The following is a 23,813-nucleotide window of genomic DNA, read 5'->3' on the forward strand; positions in this document are numbered from 1 at the left end:
GGTAAAATAACTAAACTTTCGTCGTTTTTAACTCTTCTTAAAGCGGAGATTTCGGCTAAAGTTAGGTTGAGTTTTGGTGGTCTAGATTTACGGATAATACAGGAGACTTCTTGCCTTATTTCTTCTGCAGCTTCTGTTGCGAGGTGTTGGATAGCATTCTCAACGCCACTGATGATCCGTTCTGTAGGTAAGGTCTTTGGCGTAACGGCGAAGTTCAATCCCTTTTTTAAGGCTTCAACTGTAGGTCCATCTAATTCCTTTTTGGACAGATTAACAACAACTTTTTCTGAAGGAAGTGTTTCTTGATCTTGTTGTTTTGAAGAAAGATTCTTGAATTTCTTGATGTGTTTCTCGGTCACTAGAAGGCTGATCCTTTCCGAAGTTTCGAATGATATCCGGTCGAAAAGTTCCCAATCAGAAGATGACAGTGTAGAAACCAACTTGAAGTGAAGATCATATAACTGTCTGTTGATGAGGAAGAGCCGATGGCGTGTGTCTTCAATCTGCTTGCGAAGGAGCTGAAGGCTGGTATTACGTAGAATCTTGTTAATTGGTTTAGAGTTCTTATGAAAACTAAGTTTAGCACAAGTAGGTATGATGTTCGAATCCCGGCAACGTTTCAGGAAAACTAAACTAGCTAACGCTTTACTCCTCTTCACTCGAACACAGTCAAATAACCTACAGATTTTAAGAATATCCTCCCCATAAAGGTTCCTTAATCTAGATGATAAGCTTCCACGGTCACTGTAGATTGTCAAATCTTGGTCTTCGGGTGTTGACCGCGTCGTTGAATAACTTAAACTAGAGGCCGACGTTTCGGATGCGTAGCAGCTATCCATCTTCGGGGCGAACTACTATTCAACTGAAGAAGGTCGTGAGCGTCGTCCTATTTTATTAGTTGGTGGGGGTGAGGGGTGATGGTATGCGGAGTCTTGTAGAACGTTCTGGAATGTCGTAGGGGGTTCTGGCCTTTCTGGAATGTTTTTGCTCTGGGGTTGATGGATACCTGTGCTATTTTAGTGATCTGTAGAACTTTCTGGGTCACATTTACAAGATAATTTACTGATGATTGGTGTCCAGGCTGGGCTGATTTCTAATCCGTGATCCCTGTTGAAGTTGAATTTGTGTTTCTTTATTTCTATGGACTCTAATACTTTTCTTTCAAAGTAGTTGTTGGATGAAGCGATTATTTTCGTGCTTTCGAAGTCTATGGAGTGTTTGAACTCTGTTGAGTGGCTGGCTATGGCAGAACGGTCGTCGCAGTTCTTGGTTTGGCGAATATGTTCTTTAATTCTGGTAGATACTAATCTTCCTGTTTCACCCACATAACACCTTCCGCAGCTACATTTAACGTGGTATACTCCTGATGAATGTAGGGGTATCTTATCTTTAACTGGACGAAGAATATCTTTTATTTTGTTGAAGGGCCGAAAAACTGTTTTGATGCCGTATTTTCCCAACACTTTTCCTATTTTGTCAGAGGTTCCCTTGACGTACGGTAGAAAGGCTCGGTTTTGTTTCTCTTCAGAATTTTTTGGTTTACTATCCTGCGAGTTTGTTGTGATCCGGTTTTCTTGATTCCTTATTGCATTGTATATACTGTACTTTTTGTAACCATTTTGTTGTAAAGTTTTGATCAGATGTGATTTTTCCTGTTTGATGTAATCTTGGCTGGAGATGGCTAAAGCCCTGTTGATTAATGTGTTTAGTACGGCATTTTTCTGGACGGGATGATGGTGTGAAGCTGCGTTGAGGTATCTGTCGGTGTGTGTAGACTTTCTGTAGACTGCGTGACTGAGTGTCCCGTCATTTTTCTTGATCACCAAAACGTCCAAAAAGGGAATGCGACCTTCAGTTTCAATTTCCATGGTGAACTGAATATTTTTGTGTAGGGAATTCAGGTGAGAGAAGAACTTCTGGAGGGAATCGAAGCCATGGGGCCATATGACGAAAGTGTCATCGACATAGCGAAGAAACAGTTTTGGCTTAAGTTCGAAGGATTCCAAGGCTTTCGTTTCGAAGTGCTCCATATACAAGTTTGCAACAACTGGTGAGAGTGGAGAACCCATTGCAGCGCCGTCTAGTTGCTCGTAGAACTTGCCGTCAAATCGGAAGTAAGTTGATTTTAAACATTCTGCGGCCAAGATGGATAAATCTTCTGGTAAAATGTTATTGATGAGTTCGATGGTTTCTGGAATCGGCACTTTCGTAAACAGAGACTGCACATCAAAACTAACTAACAAGTCCGTTTCTTCGATTCTAATTGATTTGATGATTTCCACAAAATGGCGTGAATCTTTGACGTAGGTTTCTGTCCGTCCAATGTGAGGCATGAGCAGCCGAGATATGTATCTGGCGATATTGTGCGTAGGACTTCCAATGGCACTAACAATAGGTCTCATGGGGATTCCATCCTTGTGAATTTTGGGTAATCCATACAGTAGTGGAGGAGTTGGGTCCGAAGTAAGAAGCTTGTTATGCAGTTCAGACGGAATTGTAGATGACTGTACTAGTTTTTTCAAATTTTCATTGATTCGTCTAGTCGGATTCCTTATGACCCTGTAGGTGCCGTCGTTCAATAAGGTGTACATTTTTTCCCTGTAGTTTGTTGAATCCATCACTACTGTTGCATTGCCCTTGTCAGCAGGTAAAATAACTAAACTTTCGTCGTTTTTAACTCTTCTTAAAGCGGAGATTTCGGCTAAAGTTAGGTTGAGTTTTGGTGGTCTAGATTTACGGATAATACAGGAGACTTCTTGCCTTATTTCTTCTGCAGCTTCTGTTGCGAGGTGTTGGATAGCATTCTCAACGCCACTGATGATCCGTTCTGTAGGTAAGGTCTTTGGCGTAACGGCGAAGTTCAATCCCTTTTTTAAGGCTTCAACTGTAGGTCCATCTAATTCCTTTTTGGACAGATTAACAACAACTTTTTCTGAAGGAAGTGTTTCTTGATCTTGTTGTTTTGAAGAAAGATTCTTGAATTTCTTGATGTGTTTCTCGGTCACTAGAAGGCTGATCCTTTCCGAAGTTTCGAATGATATCCGGTCGAAAAGTTCCCAATCAGAAGATGACAGTGTAGAAACCAACTTGAAGTGAAGATCATATAACTGTCTGTTGATGAGGAAGAGCCGATGGCGTGTGTCTTCAATCTGCTTGCGAAGGAGCTGAAGGCTGGTATTACGTAGAATCTTGTTAATTGGTTTAGAGTTCTTATGAAAACTAAGTTTAGCACAAGTAGGTATGATGTTCGAATCCCGGCAACGTTTCAGGAAAACTAAACTAGCTAACGCTTTACTCCTCTTCACTCGAACACAGTCAAATAACCTACAGATTTTAAGAATATCCTCCCCATAAAGGTTCCTTAATCTAGATGATAAGCTTCCACGGTCACTGTAGATTGTCAAATCTTGGTCTTCGGGTGTTGACCGCGTCGTTGAATAACTTAAACTAGAGGCCGACGTTTCGGATGCGTAGCAGCTATCCATCTTCGGGGCGAACTACTATTCAACTGAAGAAGGTCGTGAGCGTCGTCCTATTTTATTAGTTGGTGGGGGTGAGGGGTGATGGTATGCGGAGTCTTGTAGAACGTTCTGGAATGTCGTAGGGGGTTCTGGCCTTTCTGGAATGTTTTTGCTCTGGGGTTGATGGATACCTGTGCTATTTTAGTGATCTGTAGAACTTTCTGGGTCACATTTACAAGATAATTTACTGATGATTGGTGTCCAGGCTGGGCTGATTTCTAATCCGTGATCCCTGTTGAAGTTGAATTTGTGTTTCTTTATTTCTATGGACTCTAATACTTTTCTTTCAAAGTAGTTGTTGGATGAAGCGATTATTTTCGTGCTTTCGAAGTCTATGGAGTGTTTGAACTCTGTTGAGTGGCTGGCTATGGCAGAACGGTCGTCGCAGTTCTTGGTTTGGCGAATATGTTCTTTAATTCTGGTAGATACTAATCTTCCTGTTTCACCCACATAACACCTTCCGCAGCTACATTTAACGTGGTATACTCCTGATGAATGTAGGGGTATCTTATCTTTAACTGGACGAAGAATATCTTTTATTTTGTTGAAGGGCCGAAAAACTGTTTTGATGCCGTATTTTCCCAACACTTTTCCTATTTTGTCAGAGGTTCCCTTGACGTACGGTAGAAAGGCTCGGTTTTGTTTCTCTTCAGAATTTTTTGGTTTACTATCCTGCGAGTTTGTTGTGATCCGGTTTTCTTGATTCCTTATTGCATTGTATATACTGTACTTTTTGTAACCATTTTGTTGTAAAGTTTTGATCAGATGTGATTTTTCCTGTTTGATGTAATCTTGGCTGGAGATGGCTAAAGCCCTGTTGATTAATGTGTTTAGTACGGCATTTTTCTGGACGGGATGATGGTGTGAAGCTGCGTTGAGGTATCTGTCGGTGTGTGTAGACTTTCTGTAGACTGCGTGACTGAGTGTCCCGTCATTTTTCTTGATCACCAAAACGTCCAAAAAGGGAATGCGACCTTCAGTTTCAATTTCCATGGTGAACTGAATATTTTTGTGTAGGGAATTCAGGTGAGAGAAGAACTTCTGGAGGGAATCGAAGCCATGGGGCCATATGACGAAAGTGTCATCGACATAGCGAAGAAACAGTTTTGGCTTAAGTTCGAAGGATTCCAAGGCTTTCGTTTCGAAGTGCTCCATATACAAGTTTGCAACAACTGGTGAGAGTGGAGAACCCATTGCAGCGCCGTCTAGTTGCTCGTAGAACTTGCCGTCAAATCGGAAGTAAGTTGATTTTAAACATTCTGCGGCCAAGATGGATAAATCTTCTGGTAAAATGTTATTGATGAGTTCGATGGTTTCTGGAATCGGCACTTTCGTAAACAGAGACTGCACATCAAAACTAACTAACAAGTCCGTTTCTTCGATTCTAATTGATTTGATGATTTCCACAAAATGGCGTGAATCTTTGACGTAGGTTTCTGTCCGTCCAATGTGAGGCATGAGCAGCCGAGATATGTATCTGGCGATATTGTGCGTAGGACTTCCAATGGCACTAACAATAGGTCTCATGGGGATTCCATCCTTGTGAATTTTGGGTAATCCATACAGTAGTGGAGGAGTTGGGTCCGAAGTAAGAAGCTTGTTATGCAGTTCAGACGGAATTGTAGATGACTGTACTAGTTTTTTCAAATTTTCATTGATTCGTCTAGTCGGATTCCTTATGACCCTGTAGGTGCCGTCGTTCAATAAGGTGTACATTTTTTCCCTGTAGTTTGTTGAATCCATCACTACTGTTGCATTGCCCTTGTCAGCAGGTAAAATAACTAAACTTTCGTCGTTTTTAACTCTTCTTAAAGCGGAGATTTCGGCTAAAGTTAGGTTGAGTTAACAATTAACAAGATTCTACGTAATACCAGCCTTCAGCTCCTTCGCAAGCAGATTGAAGACACACGCCATCGGCTCTTCCTCATCAACAGACAGTTATATGATCTTCACTTCAAGTTGGTTTCTACACTGTCATCTTCTGATTGGGAACTTTTCGACCGGATATCATTCGAAACTTCGGAAAGGATCAGCCTTCTAGTGACCGAGAAACACATCAAGAAATTCAAGAATCTTTCTTCAAAACAACAAGATCAAGAAACACTTCCTTCAGAAAAAGTTGTTGTTAATCTGTCCAAAAAGGAATTAGATGGACCTACAGTTGAAGCCTTAAAAAAGGGATTGAACTTCGCCGTTACGCCAAAGACCTTACCTACAGAACGGATCATCAGTGGCGTTGAGAATGCTATCCAACACCTCGCAACAGAAGCTGCAGAAGAAATAAGGCAAGAAGTCTCCTGTATTATCCGTAAATCTAGACCACCAAAACTCAACCTAACTTTAGCCGAAATCTCCGCTTTAAGAAGAGTTAAAAACGACGAAAGTTTAGTTATTTTACCTGCTGACAAGGGCAATGCAACAGTAGTGATAGATTCAACAAACTACAGGGAAAAAATGTACACCTTATTGAACGACGGCACCTACAGGGTCATAAGGAATCCGACTAGACGAATCAATGAAAATTTGAAAAAACTAGTACAGTCATCTACAATTCCGTCTGAACTGCATAACAAGCTTCTTACTTCGGACCCAACTCCTCCACTACTGTATGGATTACCCAAAATTCACAAGGATGGAATCCCCATGAGACCTATTGTTAGTGCCATTGGAAGTCCTACGCACAATATCGCCAGATACATATCTCGGCTGCTCATGCCTCACATTGGACGGACAGAAACCTACGTCAAAGATTCACGCCATTTTGTGGAAATCATCAAATCAATTAGAATCGAAGAAACGGACTTGTTAGTTAGTTTTGATGTGCAGTCTCTGTTTACGAAAGTGCCGATTCCAGAAACCATCGAACTCATCAATAACATTTTACCAGAAGATTTATCCATCTTGGCCGCAGAATGTTTAAAATCAACTTACTTCCGATTTGACGGCAAGTTCTACGAGCAACTAGACGGCGCTGCAATGGGTTCTCCACTCTCACCAGTTGTTGCAAACTTGTATATGGAGCACTTCGAAACGAAAGCCTTGGAATCCTTCGAACTTAAGCCAAAACTGTTTCTTCGCTATGTCGATGACACTTTCGTCATATGGCCCCATGGCTTCGATTCCCTCCAGAAGTTCTTCTCTCACCTGAATTCCCTACACAAAAATATTCAGTTCACCATGGAAATTGAAACTGAAGGTCGCATTCCCTTTTTGGACGTTTTGGTGATCAAGAAAAATGACGGGACACTCAGTCACGCAGTCTACAGAAAGTCTACACACACCGACAGATACCTCAACGCAGCTTCACACCATCATCCCGTCCAGAAAAATGCCGTACTAAACACATTAATCAACAGGGCTTTAGCCATCTCCAGCCAAGATTACATCAAACAGGAAAAATCACATCTGATCAAAACTTTACAACAAAATGGTTACAAAAAGTACAGTATATACAATGCAATAAGGAATCAAGAAAACCGGATCACAACAAACTCGCAGGATAGTAAACCAAAAAATTCTGAAGAGAAACAAAACCGAGCCTTTCTACCGTACGTCAAGGGAACCTCTGACAAAATAGGAAAAGTGTTGGGAAAATACGGCATCAAAACAGTTTTTCGGCCCTTCAACAAAATAAAAGATATTCTTCGTCCAGTTAAAGATAAGATACCCCTACATTCATCAGGAGTATACCACGTTAAATGTAGCTGCGGAAGGTGTTATGTGGGTGAAACAGGAAGATTAGTATCTACCAGAATTAAAGAACATATTCGCCAAACCAAGAACTGCGACGACCGTTCTGCCATAGCCAGCCACTCAACAGAGTTCAAACACTCCATAGACTTCGAAAGCACGAAAATAATCGCTTCATCCAACAACTACTTTGAAAGAAAAGTATTAGAGTCCATAGAAATAAAGAAACACAAATTCAACTTCAACAGGGATCACGGATTAGAAATCAGCCCAGCCTGGACACCAATCATCAGTAAATTATCTTGTAAATGTGACCCAGAAAGTTCTACAGATCACTAAAATAGCACAGGTATCCATCAACCCCAGAGCAAAAACATTCCAGAAAGGCCAGAACCCCCTACGACATTCCAGAACGTTCTACAAGACTCCGCATACCATCACCCCTCACCCCCACCAACTAATAAAATAGGACGACGCTCACGACCTTCTTCAGTTGAATAGTAGTTCGCCCCGAAGATGGATAGCTGCTACGCATCCGAAACGTCGGCCTCTAGTTTAAGTTATTCAACGACGCGGTCAACACCCGAAGACCAAGATTTGACAATCTACAGTAACCGTGGAAGCTTATCATCTAGATTAAGGAACCTTTATGGGGAGGATATTCTTAAAATCTGTAGGTTATTTGACTGTGTTCGAGTGAAGAGGAGTAAAGCGTTAGCTAGTTTAGTTTTCCTGAAACGTTGCCGGGATTCGAACATCATACCTACTTGTGCTAAACTTAGTTTTCATAAGAACTCTAAACCAATTAACAAGATTCTACGTAATACCAGCCTTCAGCTCCTTCGCAAGCAGATTGAAGACACACGCCATCGGCTCTTCCTCATCAACAGACAGTTATATGATCTTCACTTCAAGTTGGTTTCTACACTGTCATCTTCTGATTGGGAACTTTTCGACCGGATATCATTCGAAACTTCGGAAAGGATCAGCCTTCTAGTGACCGAGAAACACATCAAGAAATTCAAGAATCTTTCTTCAAAACAACAAGATCAAGAAACACTTCCTTCAGAAAAAGTTGTTGTTAATCTGTCCAAAAAGGAATTAGATGGACCTACAGTTGAAGCCTTAAAAAAGGGATTGAACTTCGCCGTTACGCCAAAGACCTTACCTACAGAACGGATCATCAGTGGCGTTGAGAATGCTATCCAACACCTCGCAACAGAAGCTGCAGAAGAAATAAGGCAAGAAGTCTCCTGTATTATCCGTAAATCTAGACCACCAAAACTCAACCTAACTTTAGCCGAAATCTCCGCTTTAAGAAGAGTTAAAAACGACGAAAGTTTAGTTATTTTACCTGCTGACAAGGGCAATGCAACAGTAGTGATGGATTCAACAAACTACAGGGAAAAAATGTACACCTTATTGAACGACGGCACCTACAGGGTCATAAGGAATCCGACTAGACGAATCAATGAAAATTTGAAAAAACTAGTACAGTCATCTACAATTCCGTCTGAACTGCATAACAAGCTTCTTACTTCGGACCCAACTCCTCCACTACTGTATGGATTACCCAAAATTCACAAGGATGGAATCCCCATGAGACCTATTGTTAGTGCCATTGGAAGTCCTACGCACAATATCGCCAGATACATATCTCGGCTGCTCATGCCTCACATTGGACGGACAGAAACCTACGTCAAAGATTCACGCCATTTTGTGGAAATCATCAAATCAATTAGAATCGAAGAAACGGACTTGTTAGTTAGTTTTGATGTGCAGTCTCTGTTTACGAAAGTGCCGATTCCAGAAACCATCGAACTCATCAATAACATTTTACCAGAAGATTTATCCATCTTGGCCGCAGAATGTTTAAAATCAACTTACTTCCGATTTGACGGCAAGTTCTACGAGCAACTAGACGGCGCTGCAATGGGTTCTCCACTCTCACCAGTTGTTGCAAACTTGTATATGGAGCACTTCGAAACGAAAGCCTTGGAATCCTTCGAACTTAAGCCAAAACTGTTTCTTCGCTATGTCGATGACACTTTCGTCATATGGCCCCATGGCTTCGATTCCCTCCAGAAGTTCTTCTCTCACCTGAATTCCCTACACAAAAATATTCAGTTCACCATGGAAATTGAAACTGAAGGTCGCATTCCCTTTTTGGACGTTTTGGTGATCAAGAAAAATGACGGGACACTCAGTCACGCAGTCTACAGAAAGTCTACACACACCGACAGATACCTCAACGCAGCTTCACACCATCATCCCGTCCAGAAAAATGCCGTACTAAACACATTAATCAACAGGGCTTTAGCCATCTCCAGCCAAGATTACATCAAACAGGAAAAATCACATCTGATCAAAACTTTACAACAAAATGGTTACAAAAAGTACAGTATATACAATGCAATAAGGAATCAAGAAAACCGGATCACAACAAACTCGCAGGATAGTAAACCAAAAAATTCTGAAGAGAAACAAAACCGAGCCTTTCTACCGTACGTCAAGGGAACCTCTGACAAAATAGGAAAAGTGTTGGGAAAATACGGCATCAAAACAGTTTTTCGGCCCTTCAACAAAATAAAAGATATTCTTCGTCCAGTTAAAGATAAGATACCCCTACATTCATCAGGAGTATACCACGTTAAATGTAGCTGCGGAAGGTGTTATGTGGGTGAAACAGGAAGATTAGTATCTACCAGAATTAAAGAACATATTCGCCAAACCAAGAACTGCGACGACCGTTCTGCCATAGCCAGCCACTCAACAGAGTTCAAACACTCCATAGACTTCGAAAGCACGAAAATAATCGCTTCATCCAACAACTACTTTGAAAGAAAAGTATTAGAGTCCATAGAAATAAAGAAACACAAATTCAACTTCAACAGGGATCACGGATTAGAAATCAGCCCAGCCTGGACACCAATCATCAGTAAATTATCTTGTAAATGTGACCCAGAAAGTTCTACAGATCACTAAAATAGCACAGGTATCCATCAACCCCAGAGCAAAAACATTCCAGAAAGGCCAGAACCCCCTACGACATTCCAGAACGTTCTACAAGACTCCGCATACCATCACCCCTCACCCCCACCAACTAATAAAATAGGACGACGCTCACGACCTTCTTCAGTTGAATAGTAGTTCGCCCCGAAGATGGATAGCTGCTACGCATCCGAAACGTCGGCCTCTAGTTTAAGTTATTCAACGACGCGGTCAACACCCGAAGACCAAGATTTGACGATATATTTAACTATTTACGGTAATTTTTATGTGCAGTAGGTTCCCAATTATTGAAATATTACAGTTCATTTAACAAAAATAAGATGGAAGCAAAACGGAGAAATATCGATCAGTATCGTCAAGGTCAACCTATACGCTCGCACCTACAGACTGACAATCTTGCACTGACACTGACATACTGACAATCGTCTGCTTCTGTCTACTGTCACAACACTACAATATTTTGTGGTTGGGTCGTTGGGTGATTAGTAACCATGACAACTTGTGGATGTAGAGAAACCAAAGAAAGAATAGAACAAAGAGAAATAATAAGAGGTGTTTTACATCATTTTTATCTTTATCTTATTTTTATCATTGTTATTATTACCAGAAAGACTTAAGTACAGTACTATGATTTTATGGTGTTTTATGAGTTATTTAATATTTTTATCCCCATACTTCTGTTCTGAAACATCATGTAGTAGTGGCCTAAGATGACTACGGTATCAGTAGTCTTCTAGTCTACATTTTCATTTTGTTTTGTTCTTTACGTGATTTATTGCTGTACAGTAAGCAAGTTTTGTTTTGTTTGAGTAAGCATACGGTATAGTTTTTATTAGTAAAACAAGGTTAATGACTTAACATATCACGGTTGCGCAATACCTATTGTATTTTGACTATGTAAAATGCAAATTTATAATCACGTTAACATCCATTTATATAGTGTCCCGGAACGGCATTGTTCCTGAGTAAGAAACATATAAATATCATATTTAAATTATCCAGAAGTCCTTAGTTACTCACACGGGGAAAAAAAGTTTAAGGCCTAAATCATTTGAAACCTGTACATTACATATTTTTGGTCGAGTTTTCGACCACTGGACGACCACTAGTTAAAGTTAATTGTATTACAACAATCTTTATAGTAAGCAATATAAGCTTGAATCGGACTTATCTGCCTTCAGCTAATCAATCATATGATAGTACATTAGAGAGTAGGCCCATGCTGAAGTTTTACTTATACTTGAAGAATGACTTAATTTAGTACCAAGAAATAAATCACACCCCTTACATACACTGTGCTGTTTTAATGTTGTGTAGTTGATTGCTACTGTATTAACCTGTGATCGCATATTAATTCATTCATTAGGAACGTATTTAAAAAATACTACTTTTATTTTTTTAAATTTCTATGATTTATTTACAATAACAGAAATGTGTAAGATTAAAATAAATTAATGTTTTGCATTGTCCATTTAAAGTTACATCATAGTAAATTAAAATTCCACTGAAACTTAAACAATAAAGGCCGAAATTAGTTATAAAGAAAACACGAGTTTCCTTTATATTGCTTTTACAATCGAAATATACATACTGAGCCACGGCTCGGTCCCCCGGTACTTTTCATTTTAAATATTCAAATAAAGTCGATTATTTTTAATGTTTTATGAAACGTGACATAGCAAATTTCCACGGAACTTTTTTTGTCGGCTACTACTTTATTTTATTTTTTGGTCAGGTTAGTTTAAAAACAGTGGATTCTGTATACAAAAAGTGAAATGTTCTAAATCATATTTTTTTATTTTTGGCTTATGTACGTAATTTAAATTGTACGAGAGGGGCTTCCCACCGTGCCGGATTGCGCCGTGCGGGCATATTTTGATCCAGTGGCGGGTGTTTGGTGTTTTGAATAAGAATACTGAATTGCTCGTTTTAAGATCGTATCATTACAAATTCTATCATTTTAAGATTCGCTTACACTTACGAGAAATGCATTTTCCATTTGTACATTTCTCAGGTACAAATTTTATGAAATAACGTACATTATTGCTTTGTTTGACAAGTAGCTGGGGACCGAGCTTTGTTCGGGAAACTTTACACTTTGAGAGTATTCCTTGGTCAATGTAATGCTATCCCAAAAATAATTATTTGCGGTATTTTTTTTCTTGGCATTTAACTTCTATTCAAATAATAATATCATAGTTTACTGTAATGATGAGATAGAAGAGTTTTTAAAAATTTGTTTGGTTCCCCTAAATGGCCGAAACTATAGAAATTACCCAGTATTTTTCACGCTGAATTCAAAGAAGGCTATTAGTAGTATGAAAATCTTCCCACCTTCCTTCCTTTGAAGTATTAGTCACTGCAAGAACTTGGACTCGCTCCAAAACCAGAACCGAAACGTTTAATTTACCCTCAATTTTTAAAATGTAATAAGTTACAATTTTCTGGAAACTCAGGACACTTTCTGACTGAAAATAATTACGGTTGATCCTTGTTGGTGAGTACCAAAAAGGAATCTTAGGTATAAACATGGTTGTATATCCAAGTTTGGTTGTCCTTGATATTGCACTATTTCATTGACACTTACAAATTAGGGCTAGGCTGCACTATAAGTTAATTGGGAGTTTATTTGATATCTAGTCCTAAGCTTATAGCCATCTTAAGGCAAACATAACCAAAACCTAACCACAGACATATAAATATAAGTGATATAAATATAAACACTCATCCTCTGTAGGCCTAAAGCTACCTATCTATATATTTTTTGGGTTAGGATTAGTACTTTTTTGAGAGAGTGTCATTATGTACTGAGCACACTTAGATGATATAGGGTATCAGTGATTTATGAAATTATTTATTTATAAAAAGCAACCTAACGGAGTTACCTTAATGATGCACCCCGTATTTAATACAAAAAATAAAGCTTATGCCTATGTATATTAGTTTTAAAACAGAGTAGAATAAGGCACCTATAATCTAGATTAGGCATTGATTAGTGTTTATAAACTAAACATGGATGAACCACTAAGTCAAGCTACTAATCCAGTTGTTCAGGCTAGGCTAAACTGAACTGTGAAAGCATCCATCTCAAAACGGCCACAACTTAAGAACAGATCCTAGAATTTGATTTATTTTAAACTTTATTTTTCTGAAATAGATAGCTAAACTGTCCAGTGCAATCATCCCACACTGCAAATAGCAACACTCAAACTTAGTTAGGTAAGCTAGTGGTAGGTTACAACTAATTATTATCCCTGTGACCGATTCAGTGTAACATCTGACATCAGTCAGAATCAGACGACATTATTGACAACGACACTCGTCGTGTCGTTTCTTTAATTTACGGTATAATATAGTATAAAACATCTACCATATCCATAATAATGTTCTACCACTGCACCTAAACAGCAGAAAAAAGCAAATCACCAAATTCAAATCACCAAGATTCGCACAATATGACAAATTATTTATAAATTAAAAACAGTATATCTTCTGTGCCAGTAGTTAATGCGTGATTGAACTTCAAACAAACAAACAAACATACAAACTTATAATATTAGTAAGATAAGATGTATTAATTAAATATTAATTACTATTGTGTGCCCGTTCTACGCACGGGGATCCTCTAGTGGTCAGTTGAAACCTTCCTAAATAAAGAAAAACTATTGGTTTGCATATTTTCAGATATGCTAGCCAAACTATTATATACAAACAAATACAGTATCTGACAGTTTCAAGTAAAAAAAAAAATGCGTAATAGATCTATGAGGGGTACACTTCCATATCTGTTGGCACAAACAACTAAATTAGTAATATTGATTATTCGATTGTTTAATTCCATATATCGTTTGGTTAGTTTGGTTAGGTTAACCTTACCTAACTAACCAAACGATATATAGTTAAAATACTATACCTCAACCTCGCCATTAAACATTCAGGTTGGAAATTTCACTATCAAAGGTGCTCTTGGCCTGTCCGTACGGAACACTGAGTTATATGCGCTACCAACTTATGAATAATTGTTTAAGCCTACGAACCCAAGAGATGGATAATTGGTCTGTTGGACGTATGGTCCAGCGAGCAGCACATAGCGTTGAGAAGACACATTAGAAATACGATTTGAGCATAATCCGTAACAATCACCCACTGTAGTTGTCTCTAAACACTTTACACAACCACCATTGAAGTGCCGTCAACGAGTTGAAACCTTATATGTAAGCTATTGGTAACGCTTATGTAAAAAATGTAAGTTTCCCAGGCATATAGAACACTGAGTCAAAGTCTTTTCCCCGGTTATAAACCCAAAACTCGATAGAAATTCTATACACAAAGAAGCTCTATTTTCATTTACGGTTACCCTACACATTATTGCACTTGCGATTAATTAAATCCGTCATGTAAGGAAAAACGGTTTTAATCCAACTTGGTTTGGATTTGCTTTTGAAACTTGATCTGAAATGATTGCGGTATTTGTAAACAATATTCAATGTAAACATATCAGTGACAGCTAGAGAAAAATAATCTTGATCCGAACAGCTGTTCGCTATTTCATATGATGATTATGTGATAAACATTGTGAGAAAACTTGACAAAAATCGCACAAAATTGGGTTTTAAACGTCCGTAAGTTTTTTTTACAAAGTAGCGAGGCCATATAGGTTTTTAATAGCTAAAGACACTTTCGCCAATCCAGTGGATACATTAAAATGATTCGAGGATCTTGATAGGTACTCTCGTTTTCAGGAGAAGGCCGCGTAAAATGGCCTTTGGACCGTGACAGACGGAAGATAGACAACAACGGAATTGAGATAATAATTGATAATTGAGATAATAACGGAATTGAGATGAAACATTTTTCGGATTCTTGAATGTTTAAAACGTAAAAATAATCTAAAAGTTGATGATTCTGAGCAATGTACAGACAAAACTCTAATTTTATTTATATAGATTAGTACTAGGGGTGTGCGAAGCAGCAAAAAATGTTCGATTCGAAGCAACGATTCGATTCAAAAGATTTTCGATTCGATTCGATGCAACTCGATTCGAAGCAATACGGTATTTTTCTATTCATAATTGTCAATTGAGTGGATTAACAATAATTAAAATTTACCACATTTGTGTAATACAGATTTTTGTTGATGTGGTAGGCCTATTCATACTTAACATATGAATTTTAGGCGAAAAAATATTTATTTTCAATCATAGGGATTAGAATAACCTGTATTGCTGGAAATACCAGTGAGCTGCTTTACTTGCCTATTTCATAATTTTTACTTGGAATTGGCTCAACTGCAAGAAAGAAGAAAATATTTTTTTTATCAAGACATTCATTCTCATTTTAATAACTGTTTATATAACTAAATAGTACCGGTAGCTAAATTACAACAAATTTGAATGGAACTTAATATAAAAAGACCATTAAGAAATAAATTTACATATCACAAGTTTAGGGCCTGTGGACCGGCTTCAGGACTGCAAGCAAGAAGAAAATAAAAATAATATGTTTCCACCATGCAATATGTATCATTCATTCCCTACCTCCTAACTTCCTTAGTATAATTACCTCACACTTACATTATTTGTTACATCATCATAAATAAAGAATTATCTATTATTGGCATCAGTAGGACTACAGCTTTACATAGGCATTATTTTTATAGGGCCTAAAATAGTAATAGGCTAAGCAACATGACAAGTGGATAACTCATTAAAGAAAAGATATTGTGTAAACTAATTTACTATTAAACTCAAAAACAGTAAATAACACACAAACATTGTTTATGGTATAATTATTAAGGACTGTAAAAAATGCATATCATGTCATACAGTAGTATAGACCTACTGCAAGAGTTTAAAATCCTAAAACAACTGATTTTGATAGCTAATGAATGAAAAGAATTAAAAATCCATAAAATAAAGCCAAACAATATCACAATTAATTAGGTACCCGAAAAGTAACTCTTAAATAATATTAAATCAAGAGATAAGAAAGTTAAATGCTAACTTCTAGTGCCCTTGGCAACACAGGTCAATGTTTTTAAACTACCCTCAATGTTTTTGGAACAGCAGGGTCTTTTTCTCTGAAGGAAGGGTAGTAGTTAGTAGTATGTCAACAAAAACAATGAACCACTCTCACCAGCCAGGCCCGACGATGTGTGCATTCAAGGTCATGACCCTCCCCCTCCCCTCTTACACAACCCGGTTGCTACCCAGTTGCTTCAATTGCTGACAAAATTCAAGTGATGAAACAAGGAAGTAGAGACAAAAAAATAAAAATATATTCCTTTATTCAAAAACACAAAACTGTTACAGATCATTTTCAAAGAAATTAATTCATTGTAATTTGTGAGTTGTAAATATTGTATTGGATCTTAGAAATATATTTTTTAAACCCCATCTAACCAAGATACAGATCTGTTCACTATATCAGATATTTCTTTTGTTTATAATTTATTATATAAAATACTAAAATATATTTTTTATTAGGTATGGAATAAACAATAAATGATTAAACTAGTATGTCTGGATAAATAGTCTTTCTATTCTTTTGACTTTGTTTTCTTTGCACTGTTAGTGTTGCGTCACGGCTTTTGTCTTGTCACTCTTGTCAGTACAGTAGACGACTAGACTGGCTCTGGCTAGTGGCAGTACGGCAATTGCTCCGTTGTGTCTTTATTCTTAAAGGTCGTGAGCCAACTTAATCTTTAATTCTCATTTGAACATTTTAATTCCTCTGTAATATTAGATATAATAATATAAGTGTGTTTCTTTGGAAATAAATTATTATTATTTTTCTTTTGCCCGAACATTTGGGGACCGGCAGACCCCTAACAAAAATACCAAATGTATCAGTCTATAACATTAATTTTTCTAGTTAAGTATTAAGTAACAATTTTTCAGACTTATTTTAAAAATGATTTTGGAGTAACCTATCTTGTTTTGGCTAGGTTTACAGTAGTAAAATATTTTTCACACTGCTTACATCAAGACAAAAAAAGTTATATTTACTGCAAAGAATGTATTAAATAAGAACGCCTTCGTAAAGGAAATGCAACAGCAACGCGCTCCTGTATTGCGGGTATTGCATTGACTTTCTGCAGGCGTTTTTCGTATATGGATACTGACTCCCTCATGAATCGAATCGTTTTTTGACCACCACTGAATCGAATCGCGATTCGATGCATCGAATCGAATCGAATCGAAATTTCGATCCATTTTCGATGCATCGCACACCCCTAACTAGTACCTGTGGTGATTTTTATTAGAAATTTATTGAAGTAAATAAACAGCAAAGTTAAAAACCATCTGACCAGTGTTTTTATTTAAAAAGTACGTAGGCCTATTTGATTGGCTTTGTTTTCTGAACTAAAATATCTATTTCCTGATCTATTTTTAGTTCCTGTTTTCGAAACATAATTTGGCAAAACAATTATTTATTCATTAAACAACTTGATCGAAAAATAATTTCTAAACATTGGAGGACAATTAAAAAACTTTTGAATTCTAATAAACCTAGCTGCCGTACCTGTGTTTTACATCGGAGAGGATTTTGAAGAGAAAAAGTTTGATACACGTCACATATTTCAAATCCCACTCCAAACACGTCATGTTAATACGTTTACTTCCTTAAATTAAGAATGTCAGAATCTTCAATTAACAGGCCCGTAGCAAAAGTTAAAAATTTCACAAATCGAATCGTTTCTACCTTTTGGACCGCAAAATCAAAGAACTTTATTTACAGCATTTAAAGCTGACTTCGTTAAACATTCTGTTATCTACATTCTTCAAAAATGTAAACATTGTGAAACTTTGGAATCCCATGGGGCGTAACTCAAGGAAAACACGTTATATGTAATCGGTATATTTGTTAACCAGGTACAGGGCTACCTCTTGAATTGATATAGATAATAAATCGAAAAATAAAGAAATATAAGTTGATTGATTATTGGCTCTTACAAAAGGGTAAACAATCAAGGAACATGATTTAATTAAGTAACCACACATCACTGAGTCTATATCTTCATTCTTTCTTGTAAAAATCGCTTTGATTGTGGCTATATAAAATAGGGAAGTAATATTTCACTGTACAACGAGCTCAAAAAGCTCGAGAACCAGCAATAAGATGGAAATAACCGGCAGAACCTTTAACCATCCACTGGCTCGCTAGTGGCTACCCCAGGTCGGTCGGTAGCCGGGTAGCCCATCAATGGAACCCGTTAGGCTCGCCCCTACCTCTCGCCACAAAAGAGACAAGAATTTTGCCTTGTTCCACACGCCTTTGATTGTTTGAGGCGGGAAAACTATTTGTGTGCTACGGCCCGCGCAACACAGGATATTGTTTTCGTATTAGTTGGCCTTTTTCCAAGATGACCGTGACCGTTAACTTATTTTATGGACTCCCTTGGAGAATAATTCAAAACTACAAAGAACATTTCTAATCCCACAGTATACTAGCTATTTAAATTATAAACACTTTGGTGTTTGAAAAATATTTTTGGACGATAAATTTTGCAGCTTTTTGAAATCATCCAAGATGGCCGCTTGCCTCCAAGGACTCAACAATAGGCCTAATTGTGCGACTATAAAGGAATAACTTCCCACCTTACGCTTGCGAATTAGTACGGTACATATTTGTATCCACAGTTGCCAGGACGACTATTAAGACGACCAAAGATTACATTGACATTTAGGTATTTAATCTGTAGAATAGTAATTGTTAAGTAATCTGGAAGACAACTAATTAAAATGAAGTGCGAAAGATTGGTTAGGAGAGTGCCCAATGCCTGAAACATAATCCATTTGTTTGAGGTGCGGATGTTCAAGCTTGTAGAACAAATAAATATCACAAAGTAGAAGGGCAGGGGTGAAAGTGACTGAAGTGACGGGATACCCGGGTGGATTTTCAGTGACTGGATTCCAGTGGTATGCGGTAAAATATATAGTGACTGGCTTAGCAGCACAAATTTTACGTGACTGGCTTTCCCATGCAAATGCGGTGGTGACTGCATTAGCATAGCATTTTTTACGTAATTATATTTTAGTATTTTTAAGAAAAAAAGAGATATATACGTTCAGATATGTCTAGGCTTAAGATATTTACCAACATATATTATATATATATCATAGTCTTGAAATATATTGGGGGGTGCAACTGACTGACTTCCAGTGCATATTTTATGTGACTGGCTTCCCGGGCGCGGCCGTGTATATATATATATATATATATATATATATATACGGTAAGTCAAGAAATATGTTATTATGGACTAGGCTAACATAAATTCAGTATCAGCCAAAAAGAACTTAAAAATATATTTGTGAAGTCCTGTGGGAACGGATGTGAACCGGATGTCACTTGATAAAACTACATTTTTAAGAGATATGGAAAATTCCAGTTACAACTTGATTTCTAAAGTAAAATCAAAACAAATTTACAAAATAGAACACCAGGGGCACCACTCTACGGAGCGTCGGTAACAAAGATCCAAAAATACACAGTAAAAAGTGCCTAAAAAGGCGACCAGGTGGAATAAACAACGCACATTGCTTGGGATACTAGAGGCAGTAGGAGTTAGAAACCTGAAGATGATAGTTTGTATGTTTTGAGCGCAGCGATGGGGGTCGAGGATATACGCGGCCGCCATCTGATCACCGTGTGAGTGCGCAGTGACGGTTAAACAGGGTGTCCACCAGGCCAACCAGAAAAAATGCATGAGTAAAAAAAATTCCAGGTAGTTCAGGTCGTTCTTTCCATACAAAAATTTCTAACGTGTTTTGCGCCAACTCCCGCAATGCTGTTTTAGCGCTAACACAGCTTACTATTTTAGTTATCGGAAGGAGCATTCTCAGTTAAAGAAATAAAATTTATGATTACTGTAATATTGCCTGATTTGTATTCAATGTTGATATATTACTGATTTAATAATCCGAAAATTAAAAACTAATCCTTACGCCTGCAATTTATCAATAACTTCTTAAAAATAGTGATATGTCGATACCAAAATTTATCGAATCTGCGTACAGACACCTGAAAAATAGGTTCCTAATACTGATCATTTCAATTTTACCAAATTTTCTGTAAGGATTACTACACCAACTCTTTATGTACCAGTCTTTATGTACTTTCATATGGTATGTAATTTTGGAGTTATGAGTTGTTTTTCAAGTGGCCTACAGAAATAATTAAATGCAGAAATCACAAAAATTTCACGTAGCCAATTTAAGTTTTAAACCCTTCTAAACACAATAAATAAATACAACGTTAAAGGTAAATGAAGATTCAGTAACAGAAACATCACCACTGTCTTCCGTGGTCGTGACAAAATCCTGATATTGTTCAGCGTTAACGGAAACATTATAATCGTCTTCCGCGATCACAGTAAAGTTATCATCATCTTTCGCGATCACAGTAAAGTTATCATCATCTTCCTCTATCGTAGCTTAATTCAAATAATTTCCAGCGGTCAAGCAATCATCCTCAAGCAATATTTTTTGGACATCATCATCGTTTCCGTGACCACGGGAAATGTCATCGTCCGCATGCGCGATTGCGGCAAAATCACTAATATATCCCGCGGCCGTTTGGACATCATTCTCATCTCATGCGGTCACGGAAACATCATCAACATCTCCCACGGTCACAGAAATGTCATCGTCGTCTTCCCCAGTCACAAACATCATCGTCATCTCCCGCTGTCCCGGAAACATCATCTTTATGCGCGATCGCAGCAAATTGAAAATTCCCGGTAAAATACAAAATTCACGCATAATTTCCCTGGTCGGTGGACACCCTGTTATAGGACTATCACCACCCCACAAGTTTATAAATTTTTAATTCGAGGCCTTTGTCATCGCTCTGTATCTCCTAGTTCATGAAAGATATAATTATGAGAAGTAAAGTTGTGTGATTTTGTGACATATTGACGTTTTCTTATTCATAAATTAAAGCTCCATAAATTCTTAAGGTGGAGTTAGTTATTCACCCCTCCCGAAGCCAATCCAACAACACACTAAAACTACTACCTAGGCCAACATAGACTTAATTTACTCACATCTAGGCTACAAAAACTACGAAGTGCAGACCTTCAAGTATGACACATTCTAGAAGAACTTAGGAGTGCGGACCTTCATCAACGCAGTAAGTCAAAATCCTAACTAAGAAAATCAATAAGATAACTACTGGGACCATAGCACAGTTTGAGCCTGAGGTGGTGCTTTACTATGGATACTTAGTAGTAGGAGATAAAGATTCTAAATTTAGGATGTAGCCTATTTGTATCCTCAGTTGGCATCACTGGCAAAGAGAACTGCAAACGCCTTAAAAATGGAAATCTTCGGGTTCTTAGCTCAAATCACAAGTGTGTGAGATGCAAAGTCAAATAGGAGCGAGTATTCACGAGCATCTCACTCCATTCTACACTCATATTTGGATTATACAGTAATACACAGCTGGGTGGCGTCCCCATCTAAATTGATGTCAATGATAATATGAGGGTGAAATGTAGGCCTACTAATTTTGAAAACAGCAGAATGTAAAGGGGAGCTTCATATTAAATTGAGGTGAGTTTTGTCATATGGTGAAAATGAAAAGTAAACAGTCTATTGTAGTTCTGCTTGCTCAAAAAAAAAGTTGATAATTATAGTAATTTCATATCATTGTGTACGATTGTAAATCACTATTTACAGGATGGATATATATATATATATATGGATATATGGACATATTTATTTGCCACTTATCTTTAAAGGAGACCTGTAGTCCACCTTTTGGCAGAAATAAATAGGTTACCTGTTATTGTTTTACATAGAATTATTCCTTAAAAAATATATATATATATATATATAAAGATTTTTTTCAAGAGATCCAGATTTTTCAAGAGACTAAAGATTATAGATACTGTGTGACGTGACAATTATAACATTTGCGTCACAAAAATTACCCCCCTATATTATGTATGGTATGAAAAACTTACACTTAATTGGTACTAAACACTACTTTCAGTTAACCATCTAACAATAACAGCAACAAATACAAATTAGAATTATAGTTGGCGGATTAAATTAAACCTTACAGACTATAATTACGTACAATGTGAATGATGAGTAAGATATAAGTAGGTAGATTATTGATTAACACAAATAAGCTTTTACCTTGTAAGCGTATTTCCTATGAAGTTTTCCTTGGTTTTTGTAGGATTCCATTAAGTCTGTCATAAACTTTTCAGTAACTTTACCATCTTCAAGTGCAGGTCCATTGTACTCATCCTCAATAGCTAAAAATCAATTTAAAAGCATCGAATGCTATATTAACATTATGTACAGAACCACACTTCAAGTTAACAACTAAAAATAATAGTCTGTTGGTATTTACTAGTCCACTTGAATTATATTGGGAAAAAACTTAAGCGAGAGAGACTCACATACTAGTTAGTTGCCCAACAGCACTTCAATAGAGCAACGGGTAAACTAGGCCTATTTGACAAAGTAAAACAAGTGTCTATGCAGTGAAATTGCTCTTATAATGTTAAGCAATCAAAATATGTCTACAGATTTTGTTACAAATATGTACATACATATATAAGGAAACTTCTGAAGGAGGCCTTTGTTCACTGAACTCCGCATTATGACTGTGTAGTGAATGTGTGTAGTATACATTAAGGATATGGGAGGGGATCTTGTTTGGAACAAAGATGTCCACTTATATTTATTTAGAAATAGAAACAATGTACAAATTATGGGGATGGACAAGATTGGATTTTTAGTTCGAGATTTTTAATTTTTCATAAAATTTTGAGACGAGATCGAGACGGGATTTCCCTTCTCATACACAACCGGAAATGCACGTTCGACATTATTACCTGATTTTGTAACATTGTTAGATGACCGTTTATATGCAAAAATAATAATAATAGGAAGAATATTTAAAATCTTTTATTAAAAAACCAGCATAAAAAATGTATATTTATTACGCCTAAGTTATTAAAAATGCTTACTATTAGGAAACATGGTGATATCAGTTAGGATAGAGTTAAACTTATCCTAAAATAAAAATAAATCATAAAATAAAAGCAATATTAATTTGTATAGAACAGTAGTTACTTGTTATGGCTTTGTTTATAGTTTAGTAAAACATGCCAATGTTTTACTAAACTATTACTAAACTTTTATTTATTATTTACTATTTATTATATACTAGCAGAGTACCCGTCCTTCGTACGGGGTTGGCATAAAAGTATAAAATGCTTATTGCAGTTACGGGAGAGGACACGGTTTAAGGAAATTTGGTCTTTAAATTTATACGGTATCCTATAGTGTAGCACACATCTACCATAGCCCTAATTTTCTACAACTGCACCTAAACCATGGAAAAAGTAAAGTTTTCATTGTGTACAACAACTTTTTGTTGCTAGTTGGTTCAAATTAGCTGTTGTAATAAATGCAAAATAATAGTGCTGCACCCTGTTGGTAAGCCTTACTTTTAATGCTATTTAATATCATAGAACCAACTTGTACAGTTGAAACGGCTGACAAAATTCTTTTATTCCCTTAATATGAATACTCATAAGGCTAACATGAGAAAATCCAGAGCCAG

At 37.1% G+C, this 23,813-nt stretch overlaps 1 protein-coding gene across 1 annotated transcript in view; it reads right to left on the bottom strand.

Moving 5' to 3' along the window:
• Positions 1 to 23,813, bottom strand: part of LOC128982961 (serine/threonine-protein phosphatase 5) — a 161,350-nt gene that overhangs the window by 116,204 nt on the left and 21,333 nt on the right. Inside the window, exon 4 of the mRNA XM_054402071.1 lies at positions 22,373 to 22,494. Coding sequence (XP_054258046.1) covers positions 22,373 to 22,494 — 122 coding nt within the window. The remainder of the gene's footprint in view (positions 1 to 22,372; positions 22,495 to 23,813) is intronic.

Source organism: Macrosteles quadrilineatus, unplaced genomic scaffold, assembly GCF_028750875.1.
Source record: "Macrosteles quadrilineatus isolate MER2022 unplaced genomic scaffold, UCM_ALF_1.0 Scaffold_1__1_contigs__length_201487025, whole genome shotgun sequence".
In the NCBI taxonomy this organism is placed as follows: Eukaryota; Metazoa; Arthropoda; class Insecta; order Hemiptera; family Cicadellidae; genus Macrosteles; species Macrosteles quadrilineatus.